This window comes from Delphinus delphis, chromosome 12 (genome assembly GCF_949987515.2).
Source record: "Delphinus delphis chromosome 12, mDelDel1.2, whole genome shotgun sequence".
In the NCBI taxonomy this organism is placed as follows: Eukaryota; Metazoa; Chordata; class Mammalia; order Artiodactyla; family Delphinidae; genus Delphinus; species Delphinus delphis.
Genome location: NC_082694.2, coordinates 8,532,247 through 8,555,215, shown reverse-complemented (window position 1 = coordinate 8,555,215; position 22,969 = coordinate 8,532,247). Strand labels below are relative to the sequence as shown.

Below are 22,969 nucleotides of genomic sequence, written 5' to 3'. Positions count from 1 at the left end.
CACATGCCGCGGAGCGGCTGGGCCCGTGAGCCATGGCCACTGAGCCTGCACGTCCGGAGCCTGTGCTCCGCAACGGGAGAGGCCGCAACAGTGAGAGGCCCGTGTACCGCAAAAAAAAAAAAAATTAATCACTTCATTATTACTCCATTTTTACAACTATAATAATCGATTTTTAAAAAACAATTAATTTTTTTAAAGTATGAGGAACATATGATATATATGTCTGTTTTTTTAGTACTGAAACAGCTGGTTGTAATTAGGATTAGTGCTAACAGGTTGACAACTGCAACTTTAAGTGAGGAGATGATTAGTTATGCCATTATGGAACTGTTTAGTTATAACTTAACAGGCAATCAAGTTTTAACATAAGTTAAAAAAAATACTATTAGGATGTTTAAATAACAAGGGATCCTGGTGCTAAAAGGGAACGATCAGAGTAGATGACATTAAGGCCCTCTCCTATTCAAGAATATCTAATTCTTTAATTCTATACTTCAAGAGACAATGGTTTAAAAAACAACAATGTCCAGCTTCTTTTGGTTTCCACCATAGGACCCACTGGTTCATCAGGACACTAAGGTATTTATTTGAAGTTATCTAGCATTTGTGAAGGGAAAGAAAAGGAAACTGAAGGGATTAAGGCTAGAAAGATTTCTTTCCATAACATGTTTCTAACATTTAAGTCATAGGCTTGACCAGCATATCTAAATCCACTTCAAAAGATTATATAAAAATGATTAAGTAAATTAATTATTCATTAAGTATTACAACACCCTTAATTTCTACATACCTGGCTTCGTAACTACAAGATGCGATTTCAGCCTTTGACAAAACAGAATCAATTCCATTTGTTTGTGCAGAATCTTGATTCTCCCACATTGATGAATCTGGTATTTCTGCTTTAAAAATAAAATTTAATGATTGTGTGTTAAAAACTGATTTTCCTTAACTTTCATTCAAGAAATTTGTTTACCAGTCCTTTCATATATAAATGTTCAATAAATTCCAAATATAGTTATCTCCATTGACATTTATCCCCTTATTTAATAAAAGAAAATCTATAACTCTAAAATGGTTTGCTTCCAGTACATTCTTCACCAGCAGTCAGACATAAACTTATAATAAATCGAAAGAGTTCTGTTTTAACAATAGTTTTAAAAACCATATACCAAAAGATAAGTATAAAATATCCCTTTAAGTCTGTTGAGACAGACAAGGATGAAAAAAGTGATCAGGAAGATAAACCCCCTCCTACAGCCTCAAAAGGATGACACAGCTCTCTGGAATGGGAAGCAGTTAGTGGGAAATACAGTAAATTTCTCTGAATGTTCTTGCTGTTTCTTAAAAACTATCTGCAAAATTTAAATCTAATTAACAACATTTTCAACAAACATCAAATTCCTTCCTACAAGTCATTTGATCAAAAAATAATTTAAAAGGTCATATACCATAAGAAGTTCCATCCTAAATCTAAGCTTTTTCTTTTGAACACACATCACGTAAAAGAGCTTCACAGTATTATCCCTTATCCCCCCTTTCAGGAAATTCTACTTTTGGCTTAGCAATGCATGTGCGATTAAAAACATTCAAGTGAGGGCTTCCCTGGTGGCGCAGTGGTTGAGAGTCCGCCTGCCAATGCAGGGGACGCGGGTTCGTGCCCCGGTCCGGGAAGATCCCACATGCCGCGGAGCGGCTGCGCCTGTGAGCCATGGCCGCTGAGCCTGCGCGTCCGGAGCCTGTGCTCCGCGACGGGAGAGGCCACAGCGGTGAGAGGCCCGCGTACCGCAAAAAAAAAAAAAAAAAAAAAAACATTCAAGTGAGATGAGACTATCACTTGCTCTACAGACTACAACTCTAGCCTAAAGAGTAGAGCTCACAAATAAGTCTTAATATCCAAACCAAACTGACAGATTCACGCAAGAATATTAAGGCACTCAGTCTAGAAAGCCTACTGACCGCACGTCACGTGACATCACTAGCCAGTGAGAAACAGATGAAAACACAACTTCAGCTATGTCTCTTGGGATACTACTGAGTTCCAAGAAGAATATGCTTTAAAAACATCAATTCTCAGTCATAATTCTACTATTCTGAACAAACAATCAGTAAAATAAGACTACGACAGGACTTCAGCTAATTCTAGACAAATCTATTTAGAGTACAGTGTAACAACACGTAACTAATAAACCCAGTATTTATCTATTTATTTCAGAGACATAATGTTCCACAAAAAAATCAGCCAAGTAAAGCACCAGCAGGTAAACACGGCAGGGTGTCCGGCTCTACGAGCTGTAACAACTCTTCCTGGTCTGACCTCAGTAATCACCAGCTTTCACCCAACTAGGAAACCCACACGAGCAATTCTGGATTCTGGCACCCATGCATACGAAGTGTAAGTGCGAATCAAACTCTGAGGATTGGCATGTTAATGGGGTCAAATTCCACTTGCGTCCAAAATAAAATCAGCAGAGTGTACAATCTGAGCCATGATTTCTGATACACTGTGACTAACAGAAGCTGTCCCAGGACAAATTAAAGACAGAACACAGAGCAGACAGCCCAGTGTTCTGAAGGGTTTTGGAAGGCTAAATATCCCATTACTCTAAGCTGAAAATCTGTGAGAATTTTGGGGCTGTCAGTATCACAGTTCAACAGGGGCTGCTACTAAACCGAAAAAGAAGAGCTGAAGCCTGAACGGCCACAACCAGCTGCCTTTCAAAGGTGCACCCGTGAGTTATGCCTTGTGAGTTATGGGGAGTCAGGTGACTTACATTCGAAGGGCTAAACAACCTAAGAACTTGTTTTGAAAATCACAGAAAAGTCATGCTTGTGGTGAGAACAGTGTCTGTGGTCCCTGCTCCCAACGCCCTGCCTGGGGTGGCACCTCGCGTTCTCTCCTCTGGGCGGGCTGACCTGGTCCACAGCGCGGCAGGGTGCGTGGTCCCTCCACGAGCGGAGTGAGTTGCTTCATGGGAGATTCAGGGAAATGCAGGGACACACTGTCCTCACTGGAGGGCAAAGTAGAGAACTGCTCATCAAAACTCGACAAACTAGACGGGCACATGGAGAATGTGGAGGAACGGTTGGAGAAATCAGAGGCCAGGACCCAAGTCTGTGAAAAAGAAATCGCTGAGAATAAATCTATGACTAACACGATTTTAAAAACTGTTGTTCTTTAGACTGAACACTGAAGTTGTTGAAGGGATAGGAGACGTCTGCATTCTGGAATTCAGGAAGGGAGAAAAGGCCCCAACCATGAAATTCTGAGTATAAATGGATTCCAAATTCAAGATCGTCAATGAGAAGGCTCGCTGCTAAGCACTGCTCAGGAAGCGGCTGCCAAAGAAGCCAGGGATGGAGAGCCCTGGTTACGTCGGTCCGATTAGACAAAGAATCTCTGAATATGACAGGTAAGAAACTAAGTTGCGATAAAGGGCTAAAGATGCTATTTGTTCTAATACTTTGCCTAGACATACAATCCAAAACATCCGAACTGAATTTTTTTTAAAAGCTACTGTACAGAAGGCAAAGATTCTAATTCCTAAACTGCTCCTCAATATTTTAAAATTTGGTGTCATATCTAATAATAGGAGCCAGAGAAAGAAAGATCAGAGAATAACAAGGAAAGAGGAACAAAAGCATGGAAAAAAACAAGTTCCAAGTATAAGCCTAGCTGCAACCAAACTCTGTAACAGAGGACAATCTATTCATGTTATATGTAGCAAATATTTTGGTAAGATCCTAATGGGTCAAAAGGCTTAGGACGTACATAAAAGCAAATGATATCAAGTTAAAGAGAGAGTATAAAATACAAAGTATCATATTCATTTTTTCTAGTGATAGGAAAATCTGTTTTTGACAGTTTTCAATGGCAAGTGAAATTTCAATACTTCTCCTAATATATACCTTCTGGTTTACCACTCACACTTAGAGGCAGAGGGAATGTGAGTTATAAAAGGTCATTACAATGTTATGAAAACCCAGTGGCTACACTGATGAACACAATTAAGTAACCAATGCCAGAATTCTGTTTATAAACTGTTTATGGTCAGATCATTTGTGATGCGAGGAGAGACAGAAGAGGACCAGCTCTCTGCTGCTCTAAGGAATGTGTAGATATAGACTGTAAAGTAAGGGCACGTGTGCAAACACAAGATTCTTCCCATGGGAGGAGCTCTGAGCACCGAGTAACGAGAGATGCTATGAACGGTATACACAGGGTATTATTCTTCCCTCTTTAATGTTCATCCAATATTTTACTGAGTGCCCAATGCGTGACAAGTACTGTGCATTCCCTTAAGCTACTATTTGTTTTCCAGAATTTTAGATTTCATCTTTAAAATGATACCACACAGAAAAGACAAAAAGAAAAACCAACCTGCCCCCAAACCAAACTACTAATACTTAAGAAACTACCCATATTGTCAAATACCATAAAGTAACTAAATCTCAACAAGCTCAGTATTTCCTAACCTCAACATCTACTCATTTCACACAAAACGCTAGAATCCTAAAAATTCTCTTAAAAGATTTAATGACCAGGAAAAGCTTTAGGAAATCTGCAGAATACAGGTACACGTGAAGCATAAAGATGTATCTATAATTATTTTCCTTTGTACCTATAGCATGTAAACAGATGAACACAACCAGCAAGAGGAATGTAATCCCGAAAAGGTTCTCAGAGATGTCTACTGGCTTTCCTTTTGTCTTAATTTCATTAAGAGCATTTCTAAAATAAGCCCAAAGTTTTATAACTGAAAACTAGAGACCTGAAATAATTGGGACGAAATTTAACTGCATGCCTTCCATTCTACTGCATATCTAATTTCTGTTTCCTGATTAACATTTTTTTGAAAAACTAATTAAAAAAAATTTTGGCTTTCCAGACATTCATGAGGAAACTGATCAACGCCAAATAATTTCACTTCTAAGCAAATATTTCTCAGGGAATTTAATGAAGGCGGGGGGGGGGGGGAGAAACATGAAAATCTTAACAGCACTGTGATTAGTATAATTTATGATTTTTGTTTACTAATAGCCAAAATTTAAGAGCCAGAGAGGCAAGAAAAAAGTTTCTCATATGAAACAGGTTCAACAAAGATATGGGGAATGACTGCCGGCACTTATCTTCTCATTCCAGTAAATTAAAGCCTTACTGTTTCTCACTCCACTGGCTCATACACATCTTCGGCAACACAAACTTTAGTGCCCTTACTGGGATCCGTGACCAAACAACAAGTAATTAACTTTCAAGTGGAGAGGTTCCACAGAACGATGTCCATGATTTTCATCCCCAATCTAAATTTATACAAAGCAAACTAATCACACCCTTTAAAACATTCTTCTCTCTCTTTCCCAGGAAAGTATCGTTATCCAATTCAACAAAGCGTAACTATTAAACCACTCATTTGTACTGCATTCGGATTTTGCTTTAAGATGTCACTGACACCCTTGAAACCCTTGAATGAAAAAGCTAATTATTTCATCTCTGCTTTTATTTCTGTAACAACAATACCAAAGCAAAATCCAGAAGTCTTCAACAGGAGCACTCTGACTTCAAAGAGGGCTCGTTATCTGTACCTGCTTTGCCTGTCAGGATTTTATTCTGGTACCACTGCCACTCCAACTGGGGGTTAGCGCCAGGGCGCAGAGGTGCCCTTCCCGTGCCTCTGTTACTTGTGACAGCCACCGGCCTTCCTGTAAGGAGAGAATAAAAGCTAAGTACAGGAACACTAACACTTAAGAAATAAGACATCTCTCTTTAGCTTTAACTTAGGCATTAATCCCTAAAAGAGCCAAAACCTTTGAAGATTATCAGTCGCTATGCAAAAGTCATCTATTGATGTTTCTCTGTACCCCCCCCCAAAAGTAAACTATTTATGACAATTTTGATGCATTTATTCAACTTAAAAGCAACACTATCATAGCTTTGTATGGTTTTTGTCTGGTTTCTTACAGTAGAAAACAGGCAACTCAGATCCTAGATTCAGACTGGCAGGGTGGGGAGAGAAAGAAAAACTAACTATCTAGATTTTTAATATTTCTGGTATCAGAAAAGTAAGGTAACATCTAAACTAATCTTTATTTTTACAGCAAGAAAAAAAACTAATTAAATGTATATGTAGAGGAATCACAATCTGACCTATTATATAATCAAAGGTGAGTATATACAGTCCCCAAATTTTTGGTTTAGTTATAATATCTTTCATGCATCATTTCCTTATATGTGTTTGTGTTAAAAGATAACTCTAACTTTGTAAAGCAATAGCATGGATAATCCATGTGTGTGTGTGTGTGTGTATATATATATATATGGTATATATATATACATGCATATATTTCATTGAATGCATTTGTTGTGAGGACAAAAAAAAGCATTAAAAAGTCACTCATGGGCTAAAATCAACTCTTTACAGTCTAAACACTCCTATCATAGCCGAAGCAGCAACTGCCCGTGATAAAAATAAAGCCCTAGTATTAACCCCGGCAGTTTCTATGCTTTCCTTAAGGGGAAGATTCTCTCTCAGAAGACAGTACTAATAGCTATCTCTTTTGGACACAGAACTCTCAAAAATCGAGAATAAATATTTTCAAAAGTATTGACTAGGTCACAAATACCTAAAATTTCCATTAAAACAAAGACTGCACAGATGACAACATATTCTAGCAATATTCAATAATACAAAATTACCCTACAACCAAAAAGTGGGAATGTTCCCTAGCATCAGGACAGTTAAGCTATTCATTCAAGAAAAAGCATAGTGACTCAAGGTGCAAAGACATATGCTACCATAAAATCTCCATTTATTGACAAAGTTATCATAAATATAGATTAAAAATATAGAAAATGCCCAAAGCAGGTGCCTATCTACATTAGTCTTAGATGTTCAGCTGAAGAGGAATATTCTTCCCTAAAGGCCAGGTCTCTACAGGGAGGAAAAAACTTTTCTATTTTCCCTCTCTTTCTTGATAATGGAGTCCAGAACATTTGGAAGTAGGAATTGATTTTGCCAAGGAAAATGAGAATAAATATTTCTTAAAGAATACTTTGTGACCCCTTAGAATAAACGTCTATAACAGTATATCAGTTTTCTTAATACATAAACGAGAATACAGACCTTTGAGATCTGGTCTATTTCGTATACCCACTGACACAAAGAAGCAATCCATATCAACATGCATTATACAGCTCTGAGGTCTGGGTGAACTCAATACTGACATAGCTCCTGGAAGGAAAAACAGAATGTTCAAACCCCAAACTAGTTTTTAGTATTTAAAAAAAAATCAGGTCTGGTTAATTTTAGAAATTACATTTTTAAATGCTTACAAGCAGAATAAAGTTTTAAAAAAATACAGATTCTATAATAGATTACTTCTATCACCTCAAGAGAAATCAAATTTCAGTTTCTTTGGCTCTAGAAATAATTCAGAGATACAAATTTAGTTTCCAAACAGAATTTAAAATCAATTGTGAAGACATCATGTTTTCCTAGTCTATATTCTAACAAGTCTCCAATTAAAAGTCTGTCTAAATGCTTATCTCCAAGTTATTTCTGTGGGCTGAATGATTTATAAAAATGTATAAAGATGTTTTCATATATTTAGTTCCACAGACCTAAGTTACTTTAGATGATTACTATTCTATGCAGTAACAACATTCCTTGGTAAGACAGCAGTAAAAACTGCTACTGTTATTGAGTGCTCTGTAAGTAGGTGTCAGGCACTGTTTTAAGAGGTTCACATGTATTAATTTATTTAAATTCTCACAACAACACTATGAGAGAAGTAAGATTATCCCCATTTTGCAGATTAATAACTTGAGTCATACAGCCAGTAAGAGGCTGAGCTGGAATTCAATCCCAGGCAGTCTAATTTCAGAGCCCCATAAGCCACCACACTTGTAAAAAGTGATGATCTCATAAAGGAATTTTCCTCTGCTAGATTTAAGAATAACAGTACTGAGGTTAATCTTCATAACAGGCTTCCAAAAACTTACATTTACTCCCCAAAATGTTGAGACAACTCTATTTACCAAATTGTGACTGTGAAAGAGTTTACCCTGTTCTCACTAGGTGCAGGGCACCGGACCTTTGTTCCTATTTTCTGCCTGTACTATCACTTGTGTGCCGACAGGAAACTGAGACTCAGAGAGGTGAACTCACATGCTCTGCATCGTAAGAGTGGCAGAGCCAGGATGTGGACTCAGGCTATTACCTAACTTCAAAGCCAGGGACTTCCTTGCTACCCTCTATATTCCCTCGAGAAATCATTTATAAAATAAACCTTAACAATTGTAAGTCTGCTGTATAAAAGTATTATACACACATAATGCAAACAACTCAAAATAATGGTTTTAAAGATTCAAGTCACACAGAATGTATATACTAAATGCCTACTGAATGCTTTCATACAACATAAAAATCTCTCATCTTATTCCCATTCATAGAACTGATCCGTAATAGCTCTTTGAAGCTTTCAAAATTAAACGACCTTTAGGTAACAAGGCCAAGGCATGATAAAAGGAAAATCTAATACCTATAACATTATTTTGAAATATCTCATAAATAACAAAAAGCATTTGGAATACATCAAACACAGCAAAACATAACAGAAAAAACCCACATGGAGAGGTTCTATCACATTGTGAGAGAACCACGAGCTTCTCTCTGCACCTCAGTTTCCACAGCTATAAATTAAAGGGTAATACTAGATAATCTCTGAGATCCCGCCCCAGGGGGAACCCATTTAATCCATAAAAAGCAACTAAAACCTCAAACCAGATACCAATTTATAATGACAGGCACAGAAATACAGCCTGTTATTGTTGGTTTTGTTTGTTTTTGATGCCAAGAAAACTATTTAAAAAACAAAATACAATTAACCAACCTACTTATATGTGAAAATACTTAACCTCACTAAAAGCTTACCACTATACTTATAATAGCTATTATGACAAAGTTATTTAATTATTGATAAATCATTATGACGCAAGCTTTTAAAAATTAACAGTTACTCTTACCAAACCAATTCATTCTTACAGGAGTTTAAGCACTGAATATAAAATATGCTATATTTTACAGTTCAAAACTTCAACAACTGATAAGGTCTACAGGAGGAAAGAATGCTCAGAATCCCAACCTCATTACTATTTAAATTACCTAAAAATGTTCACTTAGCCACACTCAAATCTAATTTTGTAGAAAATTTTTAGTAAGAAAGCTTTCTGTCATCTGTTATACTCACTGTTACTTACATAACCTGCTATGCCTAGAGACTTCCATGTTACAAGACCTTAGTATTGACGAGAATACCAGTGACAGATTAAGAACGAAATGATCAAGCATGATTGTTTCTTAAGAAAACAATTTTAGTAAGTATCTACCTGGGTCAGTTACAACAAATGCAGACCTGCCTGCTTTCATTTTTTTTAACTTTTCCCTTCCTGGAAAGATACCACTACTTTGTCTCTGCAGGGTATTGACAAACTCAGTCAATTCGCACTTCCACGTGGAAATGTGGTGCAGTCTCGAGCGAGAGTAGAAGTCCGAGATGAAGCGGCAGGGCCTGGGTGGCACAGAGGGTGCCGCCTTGCTCGGTGAAGGGACTGAAGAAGTGCTCTTTGTGCTTGAAGGCCCCTGAACAGTGGCGTGGTGAGCACCATTGACTCGAGTGTTGCTGTGCAAAGGTGACAGGGAGAAGGAATTAGTTCTGTGCGGATTCCGCAGAGCATCTGTGCTTCTGGTGCTTTGCTGGGACTGTTGCTCAGCGCAGTCTCTGAAGCCGCCGCCGCTCCTCTCGGCTGCTTCCTCCTCATGGGCAGGGTCGGGGGACAGGCTGCTGGCAACACCGCTGCCCCTGGGCACCAAGCAGTCCTGTGTCTTTAAGGCACCGTTAGAGCTATGAGTGTGTCCGTTGCAAACGGCACTGCCATCTCTGGGATGCGGAATTCCGTTCTGTTTCCTTCCTGGGAAGAAGGGCTCCGGCTCCACAAAACCCAAGTCATTATCTGCATCTTCTTCATTCCAACTGTTCACTCCATTGACTCTGACTTCATTTTCCGTCTCAATCTTCTTAATTATGTGATTTCTAGGGCAGGAAAAAAATTTGTTTAAATGAATAATGTCTGACTTTCAGGCTAAAACAATTTTCCATTTAAACGCTATCTTAGTGGTACACACTTTAATATTCCCTCCACCAAATCTGAATGATTAAGCCACAAACTTTTTTTTCATTATTGCTCTTCTAATAAAAGATAATTCTTTGCTAAACTGAAGGAGCAAGGTAACTAGGAAAATTCTAGCACATTAACAGCCTTTCAGGTTTTTGTTTTTGTTTTTTTAATTTCAGAGACTCACAGAGAAGAAAATAGAATTGGATCTTTTTCAGACTGAAGAAAAATCCAAGAAACTCTTTTCAATTATTTTTCCCACTATAAATTAACTGTAATCTGTAAGCTTTAAATACCCAGTTTGTAGCACAGTGTCTGGCATTTACTAGGTAGTCAGTAAGTATTTGCTAAATTAATACAATATGAATTAATTCCCGTAAAAATGGGTAAGAAACCTTATCTGAATTCTTACTCCTCTTTTTACTTTCAGTTTTATGTAAGGCACTGTTCAACACATTAAATCCAGTACTGCTACAATCCTGAGGCTCCTTACTTTCCCCCAGGAAATGACTGACAGACTATATTCACTAATCCATTAACAGGGTCAAACTGTTGCACAAGTAGATAAAAAGTAAAAAAAAGGTCAATGTGTATGGTTAATTCAATAAAATTCATACCTAGAAAAATGAGGATGTTCGCCCTATTGACAAGGGAATTAGCATTTCATTTCTAAGAAAAGCATTATTTAGATGCCAGGGCGGTAGGTCCAAGGCAATCTGGACCAAGTGTCCTGATGACAGGTTTATAAATGCAGTAACTATGACAAATGTTATGTTAAAGTCACATCCTGGCTCTTCTAGATGTCTGCTTGGTAATGCTCTGTAATAAAGACAAGATTCATCTGCATTCAAAAGAATCACCTAAGTAACAAAAACAAAAATCTGAATTACAAAGCAGTAATTCATTCTACTTAGAAAAGTCCACAGCATTAGTCCAAGTACAGTTCAGGCTCCACATGAGGGTGCCACATGCAGCACCAAGGCACAGGTGAGATTACCACGGCACTACCAGGTTTAACCTAAAGTTCCTGCTCCTAATACCAACTGGGTACATTAGTCATGACAGCCTGACTGCACAGCAAACCACGCATGAGCTGGATGCGAAACAGCACCAGCCATTCCTGGGTTGGCTCTGGCTCTGGCTGACCAACTCATGGAATCTGACAGCCAAGTCTGAGTAGGTCCTGTCCTCAAAGATGATCCCACCAGTGGAAGAGGAAAAGATGACCAACGGGAAACGATTAAGAGAGGAAGGAAGGAAAACCTCATTTGATATGTGTCAGAGAAAGTCTGGCCCTTGAGACTGAGAGCAAGGGAGCAAAAAGTCACATAAAGGAATTGCAAAGAAATTTATTAAATGCACTGAACATGCCAAAAATAAAGAACACAGAAAGCAACAAAAGTAAAGTCAGAAAAGTCTTAAATCTAGTTTTCTATGTCATAAATATTAAGGTTTTTTTACTAGCAACACATGCAACAGAAATGCACACATTGGCAGAAAACATACTGCTCATACCCATTCTTTCTGCACTACGGTGTTTCAGCCCAAATGGACATTTATAAAGTAGCTGTACTAGAAATATATCACGAGTGGATATACATTCACTAGGCAACAGCATAAATGGATCAATAATTTAAATCTAATAGGTAAATTCTTCCTAAAATCAACACAAAGAAGAATTTCAAAAAAACACACACATATGTATTTTCTTTTATTAGTGAAGAAAAAGCTTCTGAATATATTATATTATATTCAGAAGCTTTTCTGATATTATTTGTACACCTTGATGGTACTAAAAAAACAAAATTAAATGTTTTAGGTAACATGAAAAACAACTGAATACACTTATAAGTGAACCTATAAGTTAAAGAACAAATGACAACAAAACTACAGAAGGTAGTGACACTGGATCATCCCAAGTTAATTAGACTCCTGGTCTTTTAGAAAAAATATTATCAAACTCCCAAAGCAAACAATTTAATAAATAAGGGGAAGGCTAATGATAATGAACCATGATAATGAACTACTACCTGATACACAAGTTAAGGCAACACACCAATTAACTGTGAAGCCAATTTACCCAGGATTACTGCAATTAAAACTTAAGTCAAAATATTTTTTAAAATCAGACACATGGACTAAAGTCTAGATTCACCTCTAACTCTATAACCTTGAGGGTCATCAACTAAATTTTAATTGATATAAAATATTTACCTATTTAGAATTGTTACTGATTTAGAATTTTTCAAAAATAACCTAAAAGTGTTAACGTTTTCATTACCTGTCTTTCTATGCAGTAGCACACAGCAAAACTTTAGCTGGAGTAGTTAGTTCAGTTTTTGAGAAAGCAATAGTCTATGGCAAATTACTTGTGTCAAAAATAGTTACTGCCATGAAAACCCATGGAACATTTTACTTCTAATAATTTAAGATCCATTGGTTTAACATGGGAATCTAATGAGAGTGGAAAAGCTTTCTTGTTTACATTTTATTTATGAAACTGTCATGATAAAAATAATTTTTAGGTAAGACATGCACGCCTGTACTTCAACAGGATTAATATAGACGAATAGCCAGTTTTTATGTTTGTCTCTATCTTCAGCAAAGCAGGGGCCGTTCTCACTGCTAAAAACCAGCTGTGTAGTCTCCCCCAACCTAGACAAACTTACACCCTGTCGTTGAGCTGTTTGGTGATGCTGCTGGGACCTGGTACAGGGTCCTCAGGTTTGCACACAGGATTAAAGTTGAGACCTTTCTGCGTGGAGGACTGCTTGCTGTACAGCTGATATGGAATGTAGGACAGGAGTCGTCCAGCTTTGATGCTAAAATAAAAAAGTAACACCAATTTAAGAGTTTAATACTTGGGGAAAAGGAGCTTCACAAAAAATGAATGTTCTCAATGACAGGAATATTTCACCAACAACATGCCATCTCTTTTCCTAGTTTATTCCTTTTTCCTTTGTTTTAGTGGTCCTAATACCTTACTTATTACACACTTAAGAATGAGACCTTCTGCCCATGAAAAGACAGGTCTGAAATTTTAAAAACTAGTAGCCAACCATCTCATGTTGAGGAAAAGAAAATAGACTATAGAGTAGGATGAGAAAAACTTCAAGCACAGAGTTGGACTAGTCGATATTGTAATCGTCATGACTTTAATATTTAACCACAATCTTCCCCCCCCCCCAAAATTCACACAGAATCATCAAGATTTTCTCAAATCCTATCTCACATATTAAATTTTTCCAGAATAAGGGAACTGGATGAGGATTCCCAATTTCCAAGATTCATGTTAGGTCTATTAAATGTGAAAAACTGTAAAATAAAAGGACAAAATAAAGAATCTCAACTGTAAGATTAACAAATAATTTATACTATCTTATGTGTGTAAGAGTGACAGAGACAAGGCCACTTGAAGACAGAACTCTGAGAGGGCAGAAGCTATCATATATATCTATATATCGTCTTCCAAATGCTCACTATATATGCATCAAACACCACCTGTAAAAACGAGGGGAACAGCAGTATTATAATACTAGATTAACTGACACTCCCTAATGCCTATTATACTTCAGAACTAAAACTGATTCGATGAAACTGAGTTTTGCTTTCTAATAAACTGAGTTACACATATGGTTACTGTATCTTTAAAAATACCATTTTAAACTCAAATTTTAAAACAGCCAACTAATATGCTTAGGCTAACATCCAAATTTTAAAACAGGCTCCTTAAGTATCAGGAAATATTTCAAAGCACATGTGTGGCTTTAAACCTAAAATATATATTAAGAAAGCCATCCTTTAATTATTTAGAAGAAAAATAATACAGTAAAATACTTTTCTTATTATCTGACAAATCCAAGAGTTTTGACATTTTTATTTTCTCAAAGCACACTCCACAGAACTTAAAAAAAAAAAAAAGACTGAACTGGCTTAAAACAAACAAAACCAATCTAAAATATTAAGTCAACAATTGTGAATACAGAAAAACATACTGATGACATACCCTAAAAATGAAACTATACCATATTATAGACTATGTCCTTTATGTAATTATATCAATATACAATCCCACCTAAACTGCCTTCAACTTTAGGCGGAATTACTAAATATGCTAAACTACTAATTTATGACAGTTGAGAACATACTAGTGACAACACGCTTCAATTTTCATTTACCTAAATAAATTTACCATCAGGCTAAAAGTTAGTTTTATCAAGATTACAGATTACATTCAAATACTAGAATTAAAATCCTAAAATTAGACCGTCTATTAATTTACTTTATTCTTTTTAAAAAATTTTTATTGGAGTGTAGTTGATTTACACACAATGTTGTGTTAGTTTCAGGTGTAGAGCACAGTGAATTTTACTTTATTCTTTTATCAAACTAACTTCACTTCCTTTAGCAACTGGTCTTAACTGCCTGGCTATGGACCTTTGTCTTCTTAGTTATTACCTATCTTGCCTGCTCTCCCACACTCAGAAGCAGAGGGACTTACCCCTAACGTTAGCCTTCTGCCTCCTTCATGACACACAGCACAGCTGTAACTAAGGGGTAAGTGGAGACTGAAACTGTGCTCAATATGTCAGCTGCACATCTGAAGTAAGACCAACGTGCAATGAAGCCAGGACACGCCCCATTATCATGCTGGCTTCCCCCATCCTACTGACAGCTTGCTGGGTGACCCAGACGCTACAGGTGCTCTCTAAACTGATCATACACGACTCCTAACAACAGTCACCCAGAACTTAAGGCTTACATAACTAAGTCCGTGGAGACTGATATAAAATAAGAGCCAATTTAAATACTGCAGTCTCTAATCAGACATCCTCAGTAAAAGAAACTAAAGCCCAGTGCACTATAGTAACGTTAGACAAGAAATTCTTTTAATTTCAAGCCCAAACCACTATACATCTGTGTACATTCTTAATTATCCCTGCTTATCCATTTATCCATCTACAGATATATGGAGAGAAACATTATCTGATGGTATATTTTTAAAAGATCTTCTTTTACAAAGTCTCTCAGGGATTCATTTCTAACGTTTTCTAATTTCACTGTTTATCCTAAGCACAAAGGAGCTGTATTCTATATTTTCTACCATTCTTCTTACAAAAAAAAAACACAAACAAACAGAGCCAAACATCAAAACCCATATTTCAAAACCAAATGGAGCTTCACTTTACCAAAATATATTACTACATGGTTTCTTTATATACTGAGCTTTCTTCCCACGTACACTGAAAGTAGATTCTGATATATATGAAAGAGCTTACATTCTATACAATGTATCAGGCACATACTCATTGCATGTGAGATATTCACTTCCTTTGAGGAGTTGTAACTCTTGGTTTGTCCTATAGCCCCAGTAAAGTTATCTACAGCAGAACTTTGTTCTTTAAATCATTTCCTATTTCCTATGCTGAAAATGAATTTACACGGCCAGTTATAACCAGAGTCTGGGAGATTTTACAAAAATTAAGATACAAGAAAAGTCACTAAATTTCTATTCCAAACTTTTTATTGTAACTGTAGCAATAGCATCTTCTTTAGATGAAGTAATTCTGCACATCAAATGTTTGTATGGTTCCAGTCAACATCCCAGTCGTTCTCTATTAGAAAAACCATATCTGACACTGTATACCCATCTGCCCATCCATTCACGCATCTATCCTTCTTCCTCATTCAAAAGTGGATTTAAGGCAAGAAAGGATCTAATTATGTGCTAAGGACAAACTGAGCTGTTTTTGCCTATTATTCTACCATTAAGCAAACATTATTCTTTATGCATTCAAAATTAAAATTCGCTTTGCCACCACCTCTCCCATTACCCAAACTTTCCAACCACTCACCAAGATCCCACAAGCTCAGAAAAGGAAATAACAGCTAGGAACATATGTATATAACTTTTTGCCCTTTATCCTTCAGGGTCCAGATTGCTTTTTAATTTTTACTACAGATACTGAGAGAGTTAAGCTATTCATATTCATTCTTTAGCTCCTGAAGACCAAGACTCTATTTTCTAATAAATATTACCTACAACAAGTCATGGGGTGGCGGGGAGACTGAAATGTGTACTGGTTAATTGGCCAAGTAAAAATAATTTGAGAATTCTTTAGTACTGTGAGAGAAAAAAGTAAACGACTCAAGATTAATTTTTTTTAAGTCAAATCTATACCAGAAACTAGAATCACACACATTTTCTACGAAGAATAAACTGAGGCAAGACACACAAAAAAATAAGGGGAATGAAAAAAATCATGAGATAAAATTGCAACCAACTTTTGAGTTGAGTTAAGCACTAATATTGACACTGAGTGTAATTAGAAACAAAGTTTCAGACCATAGGAAGTATGAGATCTTCAGAGCATCACGAGTGTGTGACAAACGTGCTAACGTTACAGGTGGGAGCTTAGAAAGAAAGGACACACTCACTGGGAGCCAGTCACCCCCCACGAGAAGAACCGAGTTGGCAACAACTGGACCCTCTCATTTCACAGCAGAGCCCGTGAGAATCCAACCAGAGGAGGCAGGTTCCCACGCCACCGAAGACTCAACACAAAATGAACAACGAGAACAAAATGGACTCGGAATAACTTAGGACCATGTTTTCAACTGTGCTCGGGCCTGATGAGGCAGTGAGGTGAACCACAGCAGCTTCCGTAACTACGTCACACTTCAAATTTCAGTGTAAAATTGTCTGAAGAAAAGGATTAAGAGAAAAATTTGAAAATCACTAACTTATACTATACTGTACTATATACAAACATAAGATTTACAAAGCAAGGCCTTCAGTAACAATCTCAGACCTTAAACTAACGCACACAGGCTTCTCATTAAAGGACTGCCCTGCCTCTCAGAAGTCATGACCCCATAATCATGCCTATATTAACTCAGGTTTAATGGCACCTACACAGACACCAGGAAATTCTAATCAAAGCAAAGTAATCATCCTGCACACTTATAAGTGGTAGTCACTTTTCAAACTGCTCAAACTAAAAACAGGAAAACTAATTATAGAAGAGAATATCATGTATGATCCATTAAACGGCTAATATAATGTTCAAATTTTTAAGTATAATAAAATCTCATTAAAACACTGCTGAGAAGGAGAAAAGATGAAGACGACTGGGATTAGAGTGTAAAAGAAAACAGCACTGTGATTTAACGTGGAGGAGCCCATGCTTATGACATCGTAGACACTGGGCATTTATTTCATGTATTAGGGTACAGCCCAGACTGAACCATTTCCACATGGGCCAACTCACCTATAACAATTTAATTAAATGGCAAAGAGCAGACCCAAATACGAGTCAGAAAATCTGGGTTCTGAATTCTTGGGCAAATCAGTTAACCGTATTAGCCCTGCCTTCTCATATACAACATAAAGCAAATAAGCCACATAACCATGATTCCAAAGTCACTTCAGGGGCTTCCCTGGTGGCACAGTGGTTGAGAGTCCGCCTGCTGATGCAGGGGACGTGGGTTCGTGCCCCGGTCCGGGAAGATCCCACATGCTGCAGAGCGGCTGGGCCCGTAAGCCATGGCCGCTGAGCTTGCGCGTCCGGAGCCTGTGCTCCGCAATGGGAGAGGCCACAAGGGTGAGAGGCCCGCGTACCGCCAAAAAAAAAAAAAAAAAAAGTAAAGAAAAAAACAAAGTCACTTCAGTTATTTAAAAACAGATAATTAAGCCTGACTTCAAACTAAAATAAAATCCATTAAGGTGTATTTTATAACTTGTAACTGTCTCAGGTGCATTTTTTATTGTATTATCTCTCTAGCAGCATTCAGCACAAGAAAGAAGAGGAGGTATAAAGCAAGAGCTGTAATGAAGACCACCATTTTCTAAGCAAGTCAAGTCCCACCCAGCAAGAGCTCTTTTCACCACCGCTTTCCTTACCCATGGATCTCCCCCACCCCCTCCAAAGCCAAAGTAATATCCCCAGATCAAAATCCTTGCCCCGGCACAATGAAAGGATTGTCTTTAAGTGACAACACACAGTTACACTCTGGAATGATACTAACTTCTTATACTGAAAACTTCACAATTTACTTTTAAGAAGACACACAGCTAAAAGCTAGGTTCATTAATCCTATATAATGAATGGACAGTGGCTGGGTCCTGGGAACATAGCACAAAGATGTTTTAGGGATGGACCTTCAACTTAATCTGCCAAGGCTTAAAAAAACCCTAATCTATAAGAATATTTGGCTTTCCGGAAGACAAATGCACTTTGACCTTTTGGAATTTATTTTCTGATACTCGGTGATGTTTATAGAATAAAAATAAAATAACAACAGTAGCTTCTTACATCTTATGCCTCTACAACGCACAAGGCATTGTGCTAGGTAGTTTGCACAAATTATTCCTAGTTGTCACATAACCATAGCGGGTAGACAGCAGCCTTCTTTTACAAATGAGGAAACACGGTTCAGAATGGCTGCGTAACTGTTCCCATTACACAAGATCACAGGGACCCTGAATTGCTGAGTTGGGATGTGAACCCAGGTATGTCTCCAGAGCTCAAGCACAGCCTTTCCACTATAATACACTGCCTCTCACAAATCTATGCTGCTATATCTGCTATACAGAGGAACAGAACAGTTCTATTTAATTATCCTTTTAAAAAATTTTTGGTCGTGCCACGTGGCATGTGGGTTCTTAGTTTCCCAACCAGGGATCGGAACCACACTCCCTGCACTGGGAGCATGGAATCTTAACCACTGGACCGCCATGGAAGTCCCGAAACCTAACAATTCGAAATCTACTGAATAAATTAATGGAAGGTGTCAGAATTAATGAAATATAGGATAAGAAAAAAGCTCGGCAGTTGACTTAAAAAAACATAATTTCTAAGTTTGTTTCATCAACACTCCATTATACAGTCTGACCATTCTCTCATATACTGATTACAATCTATTCATAAAATTATGATTTAAATACTTTCACTTTTAACTTTCATAAATCTAGCAATCACTCATATGTATTATATATGAATCACTCAAGTTCTGGCTCATCACCAAGGTTCCAGATGACATGTTTAACCTTAGGAAGTTAGTATGAATGGCCAGCACTGATTTACAACACGCCAATTCCAAACCAACAGCCAAGGAGCCACACTAACTGAAAAACAGGTACTAATAATACTGCAAACTGCCGCCCACTCCTAGTGTTCCGGGTGCACGTTATCCTGATCTTCCTTCTTCCCCCACAGCATGTACTGACTTTTAACATATGACATAAATTTACTTATATACTGTATTATCTGTTTCCCCTTATAAAATGTAAGCTCCAAGAGGTAGGGGAGGGACTCTGTTTTGCTCACTGATGTATTTCCCAAGTACACAGAACACTGCCTCCTCGTAACAGGTGCACAAATATTTGCTGAGTGAACAGCATGCTTTGTCAACCCCTCCCATCGCTGCTTCCTGCCGCTCACTTGAGTCATCTCCCTTAATTCCTGGGAGCTGACGTTGCAAGAACACTAACATCAAACCCCAGGCCACCTGAATCATCACGCGAGGCTAAGGAGCACAGTGGTGTTTCTTAAGACATGGATTACTCTCCACCCTTAAGAGGCAATACAAGAGGCAATACAAGTTAGATAAGGGTTTATAACAGAAAAAGTATTACAATTTTTAAAACTCATTAATTTAATTAAAAATTAAACTTACCTTTCCACAATCCATTCTGGTCTAATTACTTTTTCTCCCTTTAACTCTTTAATTTTGGCATTAGGAAGATTTGTGGCAATGATGTGTGTTGTTTTGGATCTGGAATAATACACATGATATTGGCCTCCATGCAACATCATTAGCTTTCTCAATTCCTCAGCAGATGGATCTGTAAAATTAATAATAAAACATGTTAAAAGTTTTACATGAAGAAAGTAGAGCCCTAGCTGAACAATCCCTTAAACAGGATGATTTAAAGAACGTATCACTGGTACACCTTCTCCTTGGCTGTGTTGCCAGTAAGCAAAGTTGGGAGGAAAATCACAAAGTGATAGAGCTATTTTGCCTTAGCACATCCGACTCTCCTGGCTGCTAAAGGCACAGTCAACCAACACAAAAACATCTACTGCCAAGCAATGCCCAGAAAAGCAGATAGGCACCTCGAGTAATGAATTAAATACTGATAATAGAGCAAATATTTAAAAAATTTCAACCACATTTAGCTATATTGACCTTGACATTTTTATCTTATGTTTAAAAATACTTACTGTGAGCACACTTACTGTAGAGCTTATTAGACTTTACTCCTGTGAAGCTTAATAACTTAAACTTTTATTTAAAAAATATAAGGGCTTCCCTGGTGGCACAGTTATTAAGAATCTGCCTGCCAATGCAGGGGACACGGGTTCGAGCCCTGGTCTGGGAAGATCCCACATGCCGCGGAGCAACTACGCCCATACGCCACAACTACTGAGCCTGCGCTCTAGAGCCCGCGAGCCACAACTACTGAGCCCGTGTGCCACAACTACTGAAGCCCACACACCTAGAGCCCGTGCTCCACACAAGAGAAGCCACCGCAATGAGAAGCCCACACATCGCAATGAAGAGTAGCCCCCTCTCGCTGCAACCAGAGAAAGCCCGCATGCAGCAACAAAGACCCAACACAGCCATAAATAAACAAACAAACAAATAAATAAATAAATGTTTCTTTCAAAATGTGTAAAAAGATGATTGGCTTAAAAAAATTTTTTTAATAAATAAAATAAAAAATATAAGAAAAGTTAAAAAAATTTTACTCCGTTTCCTAATACGAACTTGTATCAAAGCCAAAAAATAAAGTTAACCAAAACAAAATAAGAATTGCAGACCAAGAAGCACTGTTTTTTCCCCCAATTTTGTTTCAGATTATTTTATTCTTAATAAAATTATAGAAAAATATCTTAAACAAGAATCAATGTGGTTTATGCTTTCCCATAAAAAAATGTCTGACTCACTAAAGTTATGTTATGACAGGCATTACTAGTATCACATGAAACTAATTATTTTCAATAGCTTCTCTATTTCTTTCACCTATTAATCTAAGGGAAACTCTGTACCACACTTCTCCTAGCAACAGCTGTACCTGGGGGTGAGGCTGGGGGTGGCCTCCACAGGAGGCTTGTGTATCTACTTTGTTATTCAAGCAACAGATTTTCTTTAAACACAAATGATACAGGTCCAAGTATTTAAATAAGTACTTTTATTATAATAACTATCTAATTCAGTGAGTTTTGGTCTTTAGAAGAAGAAATATGTTCCCTCTATACCGATTTTGGTAAGAGTTTTTATCATGAACAGATGTTGAATTTTATCGGACGCTTTTTCTGCATCTATTGAGATGCTCACGTGGTTTTTGACTTTTCTTTTGTTAATGGGGTGTATCACACTGACTGATTTGTGTATGGTGAGCCATCCTTGTGACGCTGTGATGAATCCAACTTGGTCATGGTATATGATCTGTTGTGTTGTTGGATTCGGTCTGCTAATATTTTGTTGAGAATTTTTGCATCTATATTCATTAAAGACATTGGCCTGTAGTTTTCATTTCTCCAAAGAAGACATAGAGATGGCCAACAGGCACATGAAAAGATGCTCATCATCACTAATTATTAGAGAAATTAAAATCAAAACTACCATGAGGTACCACCTCACACCAGTCAGAATGGACATCGTCAGAAAATCTACAAACAATAAATGTTGGAGAGGATGTGGAGAAAAGAGAACCCTCTTACACTGCTGGTGGGAATGTAAACTGGTGTAGCCGCTACGGAGAACAGTATGGAGGTTCCTCAAAAAACTAAACATAGAGTTGCCATATGATCCAGCAATCCCACTCCTGGGCATATACCCAGACAAAACTAGAATTCAAAAAGATACATGCACTCCTATGTTCACAGCAGCACTATTTACAAAGCCAAGACATGGAAACAACCTAAATCTCCATCAACAGAGGAATGGATAAAGAGATGTGGTATACACACACACACACACACAGAGGAATATTACTCAGCCATAAAAAAGAACAAAATAATGCCATCTGCAGCAGCATGGATGGACCCAGAGATTGTCATACTAAGCAAAGTAAATCAGAAAGAGAAAGATAAATATAATATCACTTTATGTGGAATTTAAAACACAACACAAATGAACACATCTTAAAAACAGGAACAAACTCACAGACATAGAGAACAGACTTGTTGTTGCCCAGGGGGAGGGGGGTTGGGGAAGGAAAGATTGGGAGCTTGCAATTGCAAACCAGTATATATAGGATGAATAAACAACAAGGTCCTACTATATAGCACAAGAAACTGTATTCAATATGCTGTGATAAACCAAAATGGAAAAGAATATATATAACTGAGTCACTTTGCTGTATAGGAAAAATTAAAACAACATTGTAAATCAACTATACTTCAATAAAATATATTTACAAAATGAAGAAGCAAGCAAGCTAACAAAGCGCATACAGACATGCCAGGTTTGATTACTTCTTGTTAAATGCTTACAGCGTAGAATCCATCTGTTGTTACTGACTGCACCTACTGGAGATGCTCAGTAAAAATACGTTAACCACATATGCAAGCCACATATATAAGTTTTTCTAATTGCCTCATTAAAAATAGTAAAAAATTAATTTTAATGTTTTTATTTAACTCAATAAGTCCAAAATATTACCATTTCAGCATGTAATCAATATATAAAATTGGGATATCTCACACTCTTTTTCTCATACTAAGTCTCCAGAATACAGTATATATTTTGCATTTACAACACACCTCTATTTAGACTAGTCATATTTCAAAT

The 22,969-nt window shown here is 37.3% G+C and overlaps 1 protein-coding gene across 7 annotated transcripts in view; it reads right to left on the bottom strand.

Moving 5' to 3' along the window:
* Positions 1 to 22,969, bottom strand: part of REV1 (REV1 DNA directed polymerase) — an 82,238-nt gene that overhangs the window by 26,405 nt on the left and 32,864 nt on the right. For 4 of the 7 annotated variants that reach the window (XR_009521498.1, XM_060027283.1, XM_060027284.1 and 1 more), the window contains 6 exons: positions 19,847 to 20,015; positions 12,838 to 12,990; positions 9,383 to 10,086; positions 7,119 to 7,226; positions 5,581 to 5,697; positions 791 to 899 (listed from right to left, as the gene is read on the bottom strand). Coding sequence is in view for 6 of the 7 variants with exons in the window: in XM_060027283.1 (XP_059883266.1) it covers positions 791 to 899; positions 5,581 to 5,697; positions 7,119 to 7,226; positions 9,383 to 10,086; positions 12,838 to 12,990; positions 19,847 to 20,015 (1,360 nt within the window). In the remaining variant the exon portion in view is untranslated. Of the gene's footprint in view, positions 1 to 790; positions 900 to 2,913; positions 3,113 to 5,580; positions 5,698 to 7,118; positions 7,227 to 9,382; positions 10,087 to 12,837; positions 12,991 to 19,846; positions 20,016 to 22,969 lie in introns of those variants that run through there. The other 3 variants (XM_060027285.1, XM_060027287.1, XM_060027288.1) reach the window with 3 other exon arrangements.